The sequence below is a fragment of a genome, unplaced genomic scaffold (assembly GCF_019419815.1).
Source record: "Pyrus x bretschneideri cultivar Hongxiangsu unplaced genomic scaffold, Pyrus_bretschneideri_v1 Contig35, whole genome shotgun sequence".
NCBI lineage: Eukaryota > Viridiplantae > Streptophyta > Magnoliopsida > Rosales > Rosaceae > Pyrus > Pyrus x bretschneideri.
Window position 1 is genome coordinate 1,658,525 of NW_025999668.1, and position 14,797 is coordinate 1,673,321.

Below are 14,797 nucleotides of genomic sequence, written 5' to 3' on the forward strand. Positions count from 1 at the left end.
GCAGATAGTTTTCAAACATACCTATAAATGGTAATTCCAAGGAGATTCAAGTATTTCAAACTAAACACGAATCATTCATTGATTTTGCATGAACGCACCAATAAAATAAGAAAAATAAAGGCCAACCGAAAATGCTATACGGTAAGCATCTCTAGTTAGCTCTTTTTTTTTTGGGTCAAATGTTTATTGCCCAATAGTTCATCTGCCTCCAATCTGTTGAGGTCCGAAAAAGCGCCCAAAACAAGCCCACTATTTCAGCCTAACACCGCAACACACACAGCGAATTCTGCCGAACGAAGCAAAACAAGGTGCTTTATTGTCATCGGTCAGAGAGACTCAGATGCAAGAGGACACTCCGGAGATTGGAAGCGGCGGGTCACATACCCACTTGTGGTGGGCCGGGGCCAGCGCGGCTCAGCTGGGTTGGGCCGTTATGTCGTCCCGGAAAGGCTGCGCCGGCAACTCCTTTACGATGCCTTTCAAGGCCTTCGCCGTTGCTTCCCTCTACGTTGGCTCCATCGCCACCGCCGGCGTCGCTGGCCTCCATGCCTCTGGCATCAGCGAGGTTAGTTTCCCATTTCTCTATCTCAGCTTCCCAAGGGTATATCTTTCATTTTCATTGGGGAGCATTGCAATTCGCTACATTGATTGTATTGCTTGTGTAATTTGTAATTACAATTACGGTCTCCACATGAATCATGATTATATGGTAATTTATATTTATATCTCTGCTGCTTTTTTAACATCAAGATCATATGCTCCTCAGTCATCAGAATTTCATTTGTTAAATTCAGTAATATAAATATATCTTGTGTGTGTGTGTGTGTGTGTGGATATAGTGAAGCACAGTACTCACCTTTACTAAATAAAACAATGGAAATTGTAATGTTCAGTTTATGTTGAACTAGTGAAGGACTAGTTTTACTGGTCAAGGGAGGAACCGAAAAATGCGTGAATGATGTGTTGTACTGAAGTGAATTTCTTTTGTTTAGGTGTCATTTGGGGCATTGGCTGTGAATCAAATTTTAGACCTTTGCGGGTGGTTGAGTGGCTTTCGGTTCCTTTTTATCCGTTTAGATCTTTTGGATTTGGATTCTTAGCATTTTTTGCTAGTTTTCCTGGGTTTTTCTTGTATACTTCTCATTTATTATGACTGTGCGAACCCCTTTTCGTGCTCGTATGATTATAAGAGAATTCTTCCTCCAGTTCCTTTAATCCGAAATCATGTTTTACTCGGCAAGTTTTGTTGCTGAATGTCATTAGCTTTTGTTATTAGGTTTTGTTGAGTAGATCATTTTATACCTCTTTTCCCAGTTTCTCTTTCAAACCTCGTAGCTCATTCAGCTGCATAATTACCCAGTTTAAGGCCCTGTAAGTTTCCCAATTTACTCTTCACTCTTAAAATTCTTTCAAATCTGTACCTCAATCAAAGTCCTGGTTTCCTGATTGCAGACTAGCTACCCGAGTGGAATGACTTGTGAGGTTTCTTATCTAGACTGTTCAGTCCTTGTTCTAGCTGCAACTCTTTGTACCTTGGCTCTTCTTGAAAACATGAACATTAATCAAGTCACCTCATTTTCTAATGTTAAACCCTGTTACTCCTCACTCTTAAAATTCTTTCAACCGTCTACCTGAACTGATCATAATTTTCCTAGTTTCAAACTAGATACGAATAGTGGACCAACTTCTCAGGTTACATGCGTAGATAGTTCAATTCATCTTCTATCTGCAACTTGTTGTATCCTTCCAAAACATGAACGGAACTGAAGGTGTCCCAAAGGATCTGAGATACCACCTTTCCAAATCATAATTAAGTTGTTGCTTACTGTCTAATTTAGATGGAAAATTTAAGCAGACAAGTCAAGGGACTTAATTTAGATGTATGGGTTGCTTTGTTCTTAGTTTATCATAGATCATATGTGTTTGGGGGCTTGCGATGTGTTCGGACCGTCTAGTCTTGTGCATATCCTATTTTGGTTATGATTGGGGTGATATTTACAGAAAGATTGATTTATTCGCACGTCTTATTTGATGGGTTAATTGAGCAAGACAAGTAGACAACAATAGTCAATATTGTTCTACATCGCATATACATGTACTCACACAGCTGCACCTTCCGTTACAGGTGGAGGATCTAGTAGAGCTGGGTGAAAACATAAGGACTGGACTTGGGGTACCTCGGAGGAGGTCGAGGGAGGAATAACCTTTTATTTTAAGGTTGCTATAGTTTTAGGATTCGAAATGCAGTTTTTATCGTATAAAACCCACACCTGGGTTGGATTTGCATCATTGTTCATTTTTACTTGACTTGATTACTCATTGAGAAGTATTTATCGTCCCATGAGTCCATCACTTTCACTTCTCTATCTACGGTGCATTTACAAAGGAGGTGTAATTTGAAGTGTCATTTGCTTCCTCGGCGTTTAGAGGAAAACGTTACATTTTTAATGCGTTCTTAGCTTCTCTTATGAGACAGTAAAAGGAAAAAGTGGAAGAAAGAAATGAAAATGTTGTTGTTAGTTCCATCCGAAATCGCGAATACAGATTTAAGAGGATGATTGCTTGGTTGACAAGTAAACAGAAGAAACACTGGTGGTGCTGAAATGTTTGCGGCTGTTATTGTTAAGGAGTTGCAGCAAACTTCTCCATTTCGATACAGAGACTTTTTCCAAAATTTTGCCAACATTTTTAACTCGGGAAACAACAAAATTTAGTATGAATGTCAATGAATCCGACATTGAAATCCTGGTTCCATCACTGCACATTGGTAATTTATAATTTAGCTCAGGTGAGCCAATTATGTTACGATGGATGGATCGTGACAACGAGAAGGATTTTCTGACGGGTGAATCCTCATGCAAAGAGTATCCAACAAGATTTCATGTAAGAGCGAGGTGGCTGCCGAAGCAAAAGATGTGGCTGGCCGACCAAGCACCAGGAGAGGTTGTACCTGCCATCTATAACCAGCAAGGAGTGCCATGTCTCGGCGTATTATCTTTGCTATATGTTGTCTTCTTTGTAGAGACTATAATGCAGAGACATAGTGAATCAGTAGAGGAACAGGGTGCCCCATCTAATCTTGATGACCCTTTAGCGCAGAGCTACGTTCGAAAACAGGAGAGGAGTGTTTGACGTTCTACATATGAATTGGATGCAGATTGATGCAGTCAGCATTAGCATGTGGGCAGAAAACCATCAGAGCGATGCATTTTTCTGATGTGGACCCTTTCACTTTGGTCGGGTACCATCTGATTTGTTTTGCTATTCCAATTTCTTTTTGGCATCATGTAAGCAGCAGATTGATAGCTGGGAAGAAAAAAGGAACACGCATAAATTAAATTTCAAATTCCATCCCATCTAAATTGTAATTAAATAAAGTAAATACACAGTAATCATATCACAATCAGAAAGAGAAAAAAAAAACCCAATACACATTCCTAAATTTCTTGTCTTCAAATTCCAATCCAATTTCCACAAAACTGCTGGGAGCTTTGCAATTGTACACTCCAAGACAATATGGGCATCCTGATTATATAATTTCTTTGGCAAATGCAGATCGCGGTGCATCAACAAAAAAGAAAACATAAGAAAGGCGCACGACTTTTCAATCCTATCTTCGAATATATAGTCTTTCGAGTAGATATAATCATATAAACATGGAATATTGGGAAGTTTGTTATGGGGAGTGTCATGAGTTGCTATTAATTGCTACAATACAGATGGCCGATATGATTGATATGTCATCAACATAGGGCATAACATTAATAAATAGCTCATCAGATATACAGTTTGAGTAAATGTGTAACATCACGAGACAATTTGATGTGTTTTCTCCCAATATCATCTCAGTTCAAAAATGGTAAAAGTGAGGGAATATACCTATCACCATGCTCGCTGTGATCAATGAAATCCAAGAAATACTGCGTGACTCTCTGCATATCTGTGTAACTATTAGTGGCGAACGCCGCTGAGAAGGTTTAGAGTAGCAGCAAATTGGTAATCGGCTCTGATCAACCTCTGAAGATCTGGAGTATCATAAACTTGATCACTACCAAAAACTATAAAAAAAAAGATCACTACCAAAAACCTGATCTGGTACATAAATCTTGTTGGGGTTTTACCTCTGTGCTTCTTTTCTTTATTAATTTCCCTCTCTCTCTCTCTTTCATTTCAAATTTTGCATCTCCAGAAGAATCCCCAGAAGATAAATTTATTTGTACAGAAATCTTTGAAATCTAAAGTAGAATAAATTGCTTACCTTCCGTAAATATAGTTATCGAAAACGACGCGGATGTACTGCTGGTACGTCGGCGTGTGATATGAAGTGAGTAGCCAGATTTGGTTAATTGGTGGAGTCCGTGGACTGAGTGAATTGGAAGCTGGCGGTGGTTCTATGGAACTAGTAGCCAGATTTCGTTGAACTGGTTGAGGCGGTGGACAGGGTAAACTGGGTTTGGCGCTGTTTTGTTCATCGCCAAGAGTCCCACACTAAACGTTGTCGAGATGAGAAAATGACAGCTATCAAAGACACAGAACCAGCACGTATGACTATGGGTTATTTCGTAATTCACTGTTCTTGTGAGAAAATAAAGAAGAGAAAGCACAATAAAATAAGGGCAATTTCGCCAACGTGCTTATAAACAATGTTTTTCCCATTGCGCTTTAGTATATAGTAGCCTCCACGTATGTGTTCACACACGTGCAAAAGATATTTTTTGAATCAGAAGTGCTATGCTCGATTTACACGTTTTAAATGTGTATATATGTGTAAATTGACAAAAAGGAAAGTCAAATATTTGAAGTAAATGAATAATCTTAGATCATTTGATAACTAATTTAATCATATTATTATCTGCGTTTGAAGAATCTTTTTTATAACAACATTACACGTTTCAATATGATGTTTTGAACATGTTTAGAAATAGATAAATTGATCAAATTATTACTAGTCTATTGTGATGTACTAATTAAAAAATTAAAAACACAAAACCACAAAATAATTTAATTATAAAAAAAATACTATAAAAATGACAAAAATACCCCTACCTTATTTGATGCATTATTTTGGAATGCGTTGAAGTTTTTTGTTTTGAAGGCATTTTTATCCAATTATTTTGTTGAAGTTGGTGACATCAAAATACTATTCACCTTTCTTCTCTCTTTATATAATAGATAGATAGATAATTTGAAATAGATTAGGCCACTCTGACATGGTCTTGAGCGATTTTTTTTCTTTATTTTTTAATGGATTAATACTTCCATGAATTAAAATTCAGAAGTATCATGTTTTCATTGTACTCGGGGATGTATTTCAGTGTTCAATGTTGATAAGCTTTTGGCGGATTTATAATACACCATGCTACACTAACGGATTGAAGAGGATAAAACGCGGGATACGGTGATTCGAAAAAAAAGGTCCAATCAACAGGCGAAGCACTTTACTTTTTTAGTTTAGAATATGGGAAGCATATGTAAACTATCAACATGTTTAATTTTCTGGAAAGAAAAAAATTCATAAAAAAATTCACGTAAATTCTGTAAAATAGACCAAATGTGATTTTAGACTCGTATTTCACACGGTACGTTTTAAGTTCGATTATTAACGTTGGTGATTCATAGAATGATGATAAGAAGATGCTAAAATATTTTTGTAAGGCTTCTCAACCCTCATAATGGTGGACTACAGTGGCTACTAGCTGATCCCTTTTTTTTCTTTTTTTTTTTTAAAATATCAACAACAAAGGCGGGAAATTGGAATAAAAAATAAACAATGTGGCACATGTTCAGGGCCACTTTTGTAATTCCACGCAGACGATTTTGAAACGGAGAAAAAAGTGCGCATGTGGGCTCGTTAGTGGGGGAGGACACCGGAAGGAAGTAACCGCCTTAACCGCCACTACATAAGACGATAAAAAAAAAAAAAAAAATTACGGAGTGTGCACAACTCAGAGAAGAACAAAAAAACCCAGAAAACATTCCCCCCAAAAAATAAAAATTTACTTCTTCTCTGCGTGTGAGGTAATTAATTGTGAATGGAAGGTAAAAAAGAAGAGGGTATAAGGAAAGGGCCATGGAAGGCAGAGGAAGACGAAGTGCTATTGAACCATGTGAAGAAATGCGGACCAAGAGACTGGAGCTCCATTCGATCCAAGGGCCTCTTGCAGCGAACCGGAAAGTCTTGCCGGCTCCGTTGGGTCAATAAGCTCCGACCCAACTTGAAGAAGTAAACCAATTTACCATCCGCCATTTCACTGTGTCTTGTGTTTTTTACTTGCTGTTTGTTGGCACTTTGGTTTCATGAACTTGATAAATTGATAATTTAATCAGGATTTGAGAAATGGGTTGGTGGGTTTCGTTGGTACTTAAGATTTAAGAAATGGGTTGTTGGTGGGTTTTGTAACTAATTAAAGTTTAAGAAATAGGTTTTCTTGCTAGTTAAGATTTAACAAACGGGTTGCTGGGTTTTGTTGCTAATTAAATGGGTTGTTTGCAAGTCTAGTGGTGCATTACTTGGTGGTAAGAGTCTTTCGCTTCTTGTAACTTCATTCTGAGTTTGAACACTCCTCCTTCCCTTATTCTAGTTTGGAGTAAAGAAATGGTTGTTGGTTTTGCTAGGTTCGAATCTCGTAAATGACGAATTCGATACCAAATTAAGTTGCCTATTGTGTGGCTTAGCCACTTTCCCTTCCCTTAGTGTAAAATATACCGTTGTACTCAAAAACAAAAAATTAAGATTTACGAAACAAGTTACTGTTTTTTTTTCTTTTCTTAATTGAGAAAAAGAAATGGGTTGTGGGGTTTTGTTACTAATTGTGACTGGAATCTCTGGTTTTTTTCAGTGGGTGCAAATTTTCAGTGGAGGAGGAGAGGATGGTGATAGAGTTGCAGGCACAATTTGGGAACAAATGGGCAAGAATAGCGACCTATTTGCCGGGGAGGACGGACAACGACGTCAAGAACTTTTGGAGCAGCAGGCAGAAGAGGCTGGCTAGGATTCTACAGACACCAACAGCAGCCACGTTCTCCTCCAAATCACATAAAACCAGAAGGGAAGTCTCTGTTTTTCATGAGCTTCCCACTTTACAGGTAATTGACCCTTTCTTCTTTAAAAAGAACTTGTACATGAGGATACGGTGCACGATAGTGGGCCCCGTTAAAATTTTATCGGAAATTTAAACTTGGTCGAAAGAAAAAGAGTACCCCACACTCGTACAAGGTTACAAAATGGTACCATCCTCTAATAGTAGTGTAGTTACGTTCCAATAACTGTTGTTTATTAGATGACAGGTCCTTTTCTTCTTTTGCTTCAGGCTCCAAAATTCAATTGCTCATCAGAGGGAGAACCATCGACACAGGCTTCGTCATGCTCGTCACCGCCACCTTACATTTGGAACTCTGAGATCATTAAAATGGTGCCGCTGCTGGATATTGTTAAGCCCGAGTCTATTTGCTTCAAAACAAACCCTGTTCAACATGAGCTCACCATAACTGATAAGGATACAAGGAATGAGTCCCAGTCTGTAATACCTTTCCTGCAGAACCCACAGCCCCAAACAGACCTATTCTCATCTGAAACCCAAGAACTCTTGGCAACATTCGACCCCTATTTCAACATGTTAGTACCTCTGGATGCTTCGGAGCTTGGAAATGGAGAACCACTTCCCATGGAACCTCGATTGTTTGAACCAGTAGGAAGCTGTGTAAGCTGTGAAAGGGAACAAATCGACCATACCATGGCTCCGGATTGTCTGTTGGATGACTTCCCGACAGACATGTTTGATCAACTTGACCCACTTCCGAACACATCAGGGCAGCATTGACCGACAATAACCTTGTACCTCTTCTGTAACCTTTGCATTGGTAATTCTTGTTACTGGCATTCTTTGTACTAGATACTGACCTACTTCTAGTAGCTATAAAGTTTTTGCCTGAGTAATTCTTGATTCACGAATCAACTTTCATTCAGTTTTCATTTTTTTCTCGTTCAAATCGATAACCTTTTGAAAGAAAGTCAAGAGTTGGACTAAAATTAACAGCAATAGAATCAGATCAATAATCTAGTAGCAATGAAATCACTTATGATAATTCAATTCAATTTCTTTTGTCAGTGTTTAAACCGGAATTTGATCATTCTGGTTCTGATACAAGGGAAGCAGTGGTTTTGTTCCTTTCTAACCGGACCCTTCATGGTCTAGCAGCAAGTACATGGGAATCTGAAGTTGCGAAAACAAGTAAAGAAAACTATTGTCTGATCAATATGTAAATCCAGTGAATCCCGGAATGATCTCTCCAGTAACAGGAATTTTGGCGTATAAATGCAGTCAAGTGTGCTAAAAAGAAGGCGATTATTACGCTGTTGTCTTGTACTCTAATATTCAGTGTCAATCATCTGTTCCTGAGGCGAGGAGTGAGTAACTTACCCCAGTCCGGCCACGATTTCCGATTACCTCAAACTTTCCTGCAGCTGATGACTGGTCTTTGATGGGCCTTCTTAGTTCTGAATATGCACAGTATTCTACTTCATATACTGTTGCGCCCTCCAGGAATGCGGAAACTGAAGAACCAACTCCTTCACCTGCACAAAGATGCTTTCTCTTATAATTGAAGGTTGTGTAGCCTTTTGGAGGCACAAAATGAAAGTCAACAAAGTTTTAAAAAACAACCAAAAACATGTCAAAAATATGAAACAGAAAATGAAAGTCCAAGAAAGTTTCGAACCAGACATGAAGCCTACCATGAGTGACAAGGAGCAAGTTTTCTGCAGGGTATTTATCAGCAAGGGCCTCAATGACCTGAGCATATCTAGCACGCGCACCCGCCACGCTCTCTCCCCAATGGGGCAACTGAGGTTAATCACAGGAACAGGCTCCATCACGAAAAATACTAATCATTCTACATTCATATACGCACAAATGTACACCGAGAGATTCTCACTTACCTCTTTGTACACTCGTTTCGCAGTTTGATCAACTGTCCCAGCCGGGAACATAGCCTCAAGGTCTGGTATGTTGAAATCCCATTGCTCATCTTTTGGAGCCAAATCACCGTGAATCGCCTCTTTGTTTAGCATCTCGCATAACCCATATTCAATTGAGACCTGCAAAATGGGAACAACAGATTGCATCCTACAATATCATTACCATTCGAGCTCTTTCTTTGCATCCTACAACATGAATCCAAAGATTAAATCCAATCGAGCTATTTCTTAGCCCTCAATATGTAGTATGTTATATTGTCAGACACTAAATCAAAACTTCTAACTGCACAAATTTGTTTACAAGGACAATATGACATGTCAGATATCTACTCTAATTGTCAATAATATTTACCGTGAACACGACAAAATAACATACATACACACACACATAAATACATATCCAGAGGGTAGTGCTATAGAGATCAAAATTTTTAAAGAAAAACTAATAAAAAGAGTTTGAAAACTTTTAGTTTTAACGATAAGGGCAAAATAAAAGGTAAAGTAAATAGTACCAAGATTGATATTTTAGTGTAAAAATGTGATTTTTCGTTAAAATGAATAGTACCAACAAATTTTCGTTAAATTTTTCATTTTTTAATGTGTCGCATATAATAATCAAGCACTTATTTAATAATCTAATCATCTACTATCACGTTATTTAATTTGCAAATTTAGTTTGACGTCAATACATATACATGTTGTCACCAGTAAGAAAAAAAATTTGTTATACGATGCAATCACAAAGTTTCAACATTTAGTACTAGAATATCAAAATACGTATATATGTATATGTATGGGTATAAATGGCCCACCTTAAGCTTAGAAGGGTCGACGGGGACGGGCTGGTCGCTCTCGTATTTGGAGAGAGAAGGGCCTTCGGTGGCGGAAAGGGCGGTGACGACTTGGACGGCAGTCTCGACGCATCGCACGAATGGCGAGACCAAGACGCGGTGTATTGGATACCCGAGATCCGATCGGAGTTTGGTACCCGTGCAGAAGGCCCGGAGCTTGCCCTCTTCGATCAGAGGCGGGTCCCACGGCCTGGGTGATTGCGATGTCCACAGGGGCTCGAAGTTGTCGATGCGGTCGCCGTGGCGCATGACAACGACGTTTTGGAAGTGGTGGGCCGTGGGCGGATCGGAGTCTTGGCTGATCGATTTGGATTGACTTTCGGACCCGTCCATTTGGGTAAAACTTTGAGAGAGAGAGGTGGAAGTCGGATGGAGGAGTCAGCAGAAGGATGAGAGCTATTCTAGTTGATGGTAATGTTTTAGAGAAGGAAATTTAGTACGGTCATTTAGCTTAGTAACGTTGTGGTTCAATTTTAATCTTGGCAGAATCGGATTTCGGAGAATATCGCTAGACCTAGGTTGCTGCATTATATATATATATATATATATATATATATGTATATATGTGTGTGTGTTAAAGGCAAAGTACAAAAAATTACCTTAATTATTGGTATCACGATACTTTTATACCTTATCTTTTAAAATTGACAATGTCATAACTCATCTTATGAATTTGTGTCAATATCATACCTTCTGTTAGCTTGACCGTTTATTTCTCAGTTAAATGTTAATGTGTCTTAATCTAGACCCATTTTTTATTAAAAAATTATTAAAAACTAAAAAAAAATCATTTAATATTTTTTAAATATTAAAATAATAAAAAAAGTTATTTAAATAAAAAAAAACCAACATCATAACATCAGTCGTCCCCTTCCCCCTTCTCTCTCTTCTCCCCATCTTCATCTTCTTCCCTCTTTCTGCAATTGCAACCCAAAAAAAAAAAGAGAGAAAAAAAAAAAAAACTAATTTGTTTTCCCGCTCCCCACCTTTTCAACTTCGCACCCATTACCTACAACCCATAAAAAAAATTAAAAAAAAAAAAAAACGCAAATCCCGTTGAGGTGGAATCTGGAAACCTTCGCCAGGCCGATTTCCGAAGGTTGAGAACTTGGGCGCAGAGAAATTGGGAGGGGGGGCGGGGTGAGGACGGACGAATTGGGTTTTTTTTTTTTTTTTTTCTTCTTCTTCCTTCTCTCTTCTTCTTCTTGTTTTTCATTTGCAAGGTGTGTGGGTATTAAAGAGGGCGGCCCCGGGGGAGGACGAGAATTTCCCTTTTTTTTTTTTTTTTATCCTTTCCTTCTTCTTCTTCCTCTTCTTCTTTTTTCTTCTTCTTCTTCTTCCTCTTCCTCCTTCGGGTTGGGTTGGTTTTTTCTTTTTTTTTTTTTTTTTTTTTTCTCTTCCTTCTCTCTTCTTCTTCTTGTTTGCCTTTTGCAGGGTGGGTTGGTGGGTGGGTATTTTGGGGGCGGCGGGTGGGGATGGGGGAGGGAGGACGAGATTTTCTCATTTTTTTTTTTTCCTTCTTCTTCTTCTTCTTCTTCCTCTTCCTCCTTCGGGTTGGGTTGGGGTTGGGTTTTTTTTTTTTTTTTCCTTCTTCTTCCTCCTCCTTGTTTCTGGGTTGCAGGGGCTTGGGTTTGTGGTGGGGGGAGGGGGGACGAACTGGGTTTGGTTTGGGGTTTTTTTTTTTTTTTTTTCTCTTTCTTCTTCCTCTTCTTCCTCCTCCTTCTTCTTCTTTTTGGGTTGCAAGAAGATGGGGAAGAGAGAGAGGAGGGAGGGACGAAAATGAGAGGTTTATTTTTTATTTTTTTATGTACTTTTTTTATTATTTTAATATTTAAATAATATTAAATGATTTTTTTTGTTTTTAATAATATTTTATTAGTTTTTTAATAAAAAATGGGTCCCGGGTCAAGTCACGTCAGCATTTAACTAAGAAATAAACGGCCAAAGTAACGGAAGGTATAACATTGACACAATTTCTAAAGATGAGGTATGACATTGTCAATTTTAAAAGATGAGGTATGAAAGTGTCGTGACACCAATAGTTGAGGTAGTTTTTTGTACTTTATCCTATATTAAAATTGCATTGATTTATGTTTTTAGCAGATTGATCGTTTGATTTTTTAGACATAGTTAACCTGAGACTGTTAGAGAGTGTAAATGAAAAATATAAAGTCACATTCATATAATTTTGAGTACGAATTTGGCTGCCATACTTATATGTCTTTAATATAAGATGAAATTAAAATCCTCTACACATTTTCTATATCATATAGATTAAATAGTTGTGCTTTTTTTAAATTTGATTAAAGGGTTTTGACCAATCCTCACCATTTTTTGTTAAGTTAAATTACATGTCATTATTGTATTTTTGTATTAAAATAATTTTTAAATTTATCCATTTAGTTGCTTTATGCGTATTTGTAAAATCTAACTTTAAGTGTTTGACTTTTCTTGTTAAATATTGTAATTGAACATCACACATGGTCAATCTAGCTTTAGAATATACTCAGATTATGGTCTGTTGCTGTTGGAGTAAATGTTCAAGAAATGACACATTTCAACTCAAGGGTTTGTTTATGCATGTGTTTTTCATATGTTTATTTGTATTGCATTTTGTGTTGTTTGATTGTCTAGTCAGTTTTGCTTGCTGACTTTCAGCTATCTAGGTACACAGATTAAGACAGCCCACATGGGGTGACTGACACCTTTGTAATGATAGTCAATTTCTGCCATTGATCTGCCTATATTTCTTTTGTAGCCGACAAGTGTCCTTGGGACAAGTTGGCTAATGGAAAATCCGATTTCCTTAGGTATATTTGCTTCTAGGGTTGCCAATTGTTCTTTGTGGGTTTAGAACTTAGTTTTAAAAAGAAAAAGTTGCCTTAAAGGCTTGAAGCTTGCAACTTCTTTATTTATGAACCCTAAATGCCAAACCTTCCTCAGTCATTATTTTAAGGTTTTGCATTTAAGTCTTGGTCTAGTTTTAAGCTTTAAATTCGATTTTAGACCAAGCTTTTGGATTCAAGTTAAATTCACCCTTCAATTGTTTGACTAGAGAATTTGACTGGTCATTTGAATCCAGATTTCATGTGCATATCATAAAATCATATCATATCATTGATCGTGTTGATCTCGGTGCCACAAGGCGATGAGCTCGAAAAGAGCTCTCACTTTGTGAATATCAAAGGAGTCCATCTCGTGTAAGGAAAGGTTACACAAAGGTAAAGCTGTTCCATAAATAGGGATGTAGGAATTGAACTTGCGTGGTCTTTGTATGAACCTTTGTTTACACTAGTGGATTGGACTCAATGGAGACTCCCCGATTTTTTAACCTAAATGTGGGTTTTTATCAGCTAAAAATATCTTGTGTTCAAGTTATGTTTATTGTGTCACACATCCCACACACATACATGGTAGATATATCTTTTGAACATTTAATTGGTTTGTGCTCACTATCATGCTCACTTGACACATTAATAACTTGCAACAATTTATAGCCTTACTGACTAGGATAGTTTTTGTGAACTGAAATTGGTATTTGAATCTCAAATTTATCGACTAACAAATCTATCTTAGTTGACTAGCGAGCTTGGTACCAATTTCAATTGAAGACCTCGGCTTAAGTGCAAATTTCTATCGAAGACCTCGGCTTTCCTAGCTGCTATGGTTACGACATGCATGTACCTATGAGCAGGCCTTTTGTTTTTATGTGTGTGTGTGTGTGTGTGTGTAAATATATATATATATATATATATATATGCATATGTGATTTTCCCAACAACTGCTTTTATATATTATGATGTGGCATGCCATGTTTAGCTTTACAAATAGACTTTTCGTGCACTTCATGTTTTTAATATTATTTGTGAGCATAAACTTGTGGCATGACATCCTTGCATTATATTTGCTCATTATTACATGTTTGCACGGTGTCTCTTAGTTATTTGTATTGTCCTAGGCCAAGGACCAGTTGCACATGTAGTTCACATGCACCGTTTACATTCGTTTTGGATCCTGAGTTAGGTGCAACTTGTCCTTTTGTGTGATGTTTTGGACTCGTATATGATGTGACTAGCGCATCTCACATGATGTAGTACTAGAATGTAAAACCTACACCCAGCCTATTCCATTATCAGAATACCTCTACAATGGACTTGTGTGCCTACATAAATTAATGAGCATTGATTTCTTATGATATCGATTTGAGATTTAATGTTGAGATACCTAGTTGTTGTACCCTACATCTTTGACTCACTTTTGCTGTAGGGTACCTATTACATATTATAATTATAATGTTTTTGGGAAACCATATACTTGTTTTACAACGAGGGGTTACACTTTTCGAAAAGGTTTTACAAAACTTTATTTTCAGGCCCACTCACCCTTGTTTTTCACCCTTCCAAGATTTTAGTGGCAGAGGTTTCTTGACGACGAGGATTGTGGTTAAAGCTGTTACGTAGGAGACTTCTTCTTTCAGTATAAATGTCCTTACTCTTCTTTTACTGCAATTTATCTATGCTCTGACATCACTTGTGTGATATGGGTTTAATCTCGCTCATATGCACTCTCTAAATTAGTCACTTTTAGGTTTTAATTTATCCACATTTTCCATATCACTACACTTTATGGCTTCATCACCTTCCAGGTGTCGCCCAGCACATCGCAATTCGGGTGTCCAGGTGGACACTCCATGTCGGGGTGTGTTAGTTTGGTATCAGAGCATAGGTTAGGCAGTATCGCTATCATCATACACGTGATGTAAGCATTCTTGGTTCTTGAAGTCTAACGTCATAATTATGCCACCTTGTCGAACACGAAATATGCCAGCTTTTCATGACTTTTGGGCAACTTGGAACAACTATCGCTGACATTTTTCTACAACTTACCGACCTTCTAGAAGAATGCTTTGGCGACCACCATTATATTTTTAAGTGAAGAACCCCATTGCCACAAAAAAACTGAATTAGAG

General features: G+C 37.7%; 3 protein-coding genes and 1 long non-coding RNA gene across 4 annotated transcripts; 2 read left to right on the forward strand and 2 right to left on the reverse strand.

Annotated features, from left to right (window-relative positions):
• Positions 1 to 201: 201 nt before the first annotated feature.
• LOC103936891 lies at positions 202 to 2,366 on the forward strand. The gene is made up of 2 exons (XM_009346778.3): positions 202 to 565; positions 2,126 to 2,366. The coding sequence occupies exons 1-2, from the start codon at positions 341 to 343 to the stop codon at positions 2,201 to 2,203; spliced, it is 303 nt and encodes a 100-aa protein (XP_009345053.2). The 5' UTR covers positions 202 to 340; the 3' UTR covers positions 2,204 to 2,366.
• Positions 2,367 to 2,596: 230 nt separating this feature from the next.
• Positions 2,597 to 4,547, reverse strand: LOC108866382. The gene is made up of 3 exons (XR_001952256.2): positions 4,259 to 4,547; positions 3,880 to 4,025; positions 2,597 to 3,306 (listed from the first exon to the last, which is right to left on the reverse strand). It is a non-coding gene; the product is annotated as an uncharacterized LOC108866382 (long non-coding RNA).
• Positions 4,548 to 5,258: 711 nt separating this feature from the next.
• LOC103936893 (transcription factor DUO1) lies at positions 5,259 to 7,913 on the forward strand. The gene is made up of 3 exons (XM_009346780.3): positions 5,259 to 6,223; positions 6,840 to 7,086; positions 7,311 to 7,913. The coding sequence occupies exons 1-3, from the start codon at positions 6,033 to 6,035 to the stop codon at positions 7,818 to 7,820; spliced, it is 948 nt and encodes a 315-aa protein (XP_009345055.2). The 5' UTR covers positions 5,259 to 6,032; the 3' UTR covers positions 7,821 to 7,913.
• A 145-nt stretch (positions 7,914 to 8,058) lies between these two features.
• LOC103936892 lies at positions 8,059 to 10,161 on the reverse strand. The gene is made up of 4 exons (XM_009346779.3): positions 9,790 to 10,161; positions 8,939 to 9,097; positions 8,735 to 8,843; positions 8,059 to 8,575 (listed from the first exon to the last, which is right to left on the reverse strand). The coding sequence occupies exons 1-4, from the start codon at positions 10,159 to 10,161 to the stop codon at positions 8,382 to 8,384; spliced, it is 834 nt and encodes a 277-aa protein (XP_009345054.2). The 3' UTR covers positions 8,059 to 8,381.
• Positions 10,162 to 14,797: the final 4,636 nt, after the last annotated feature.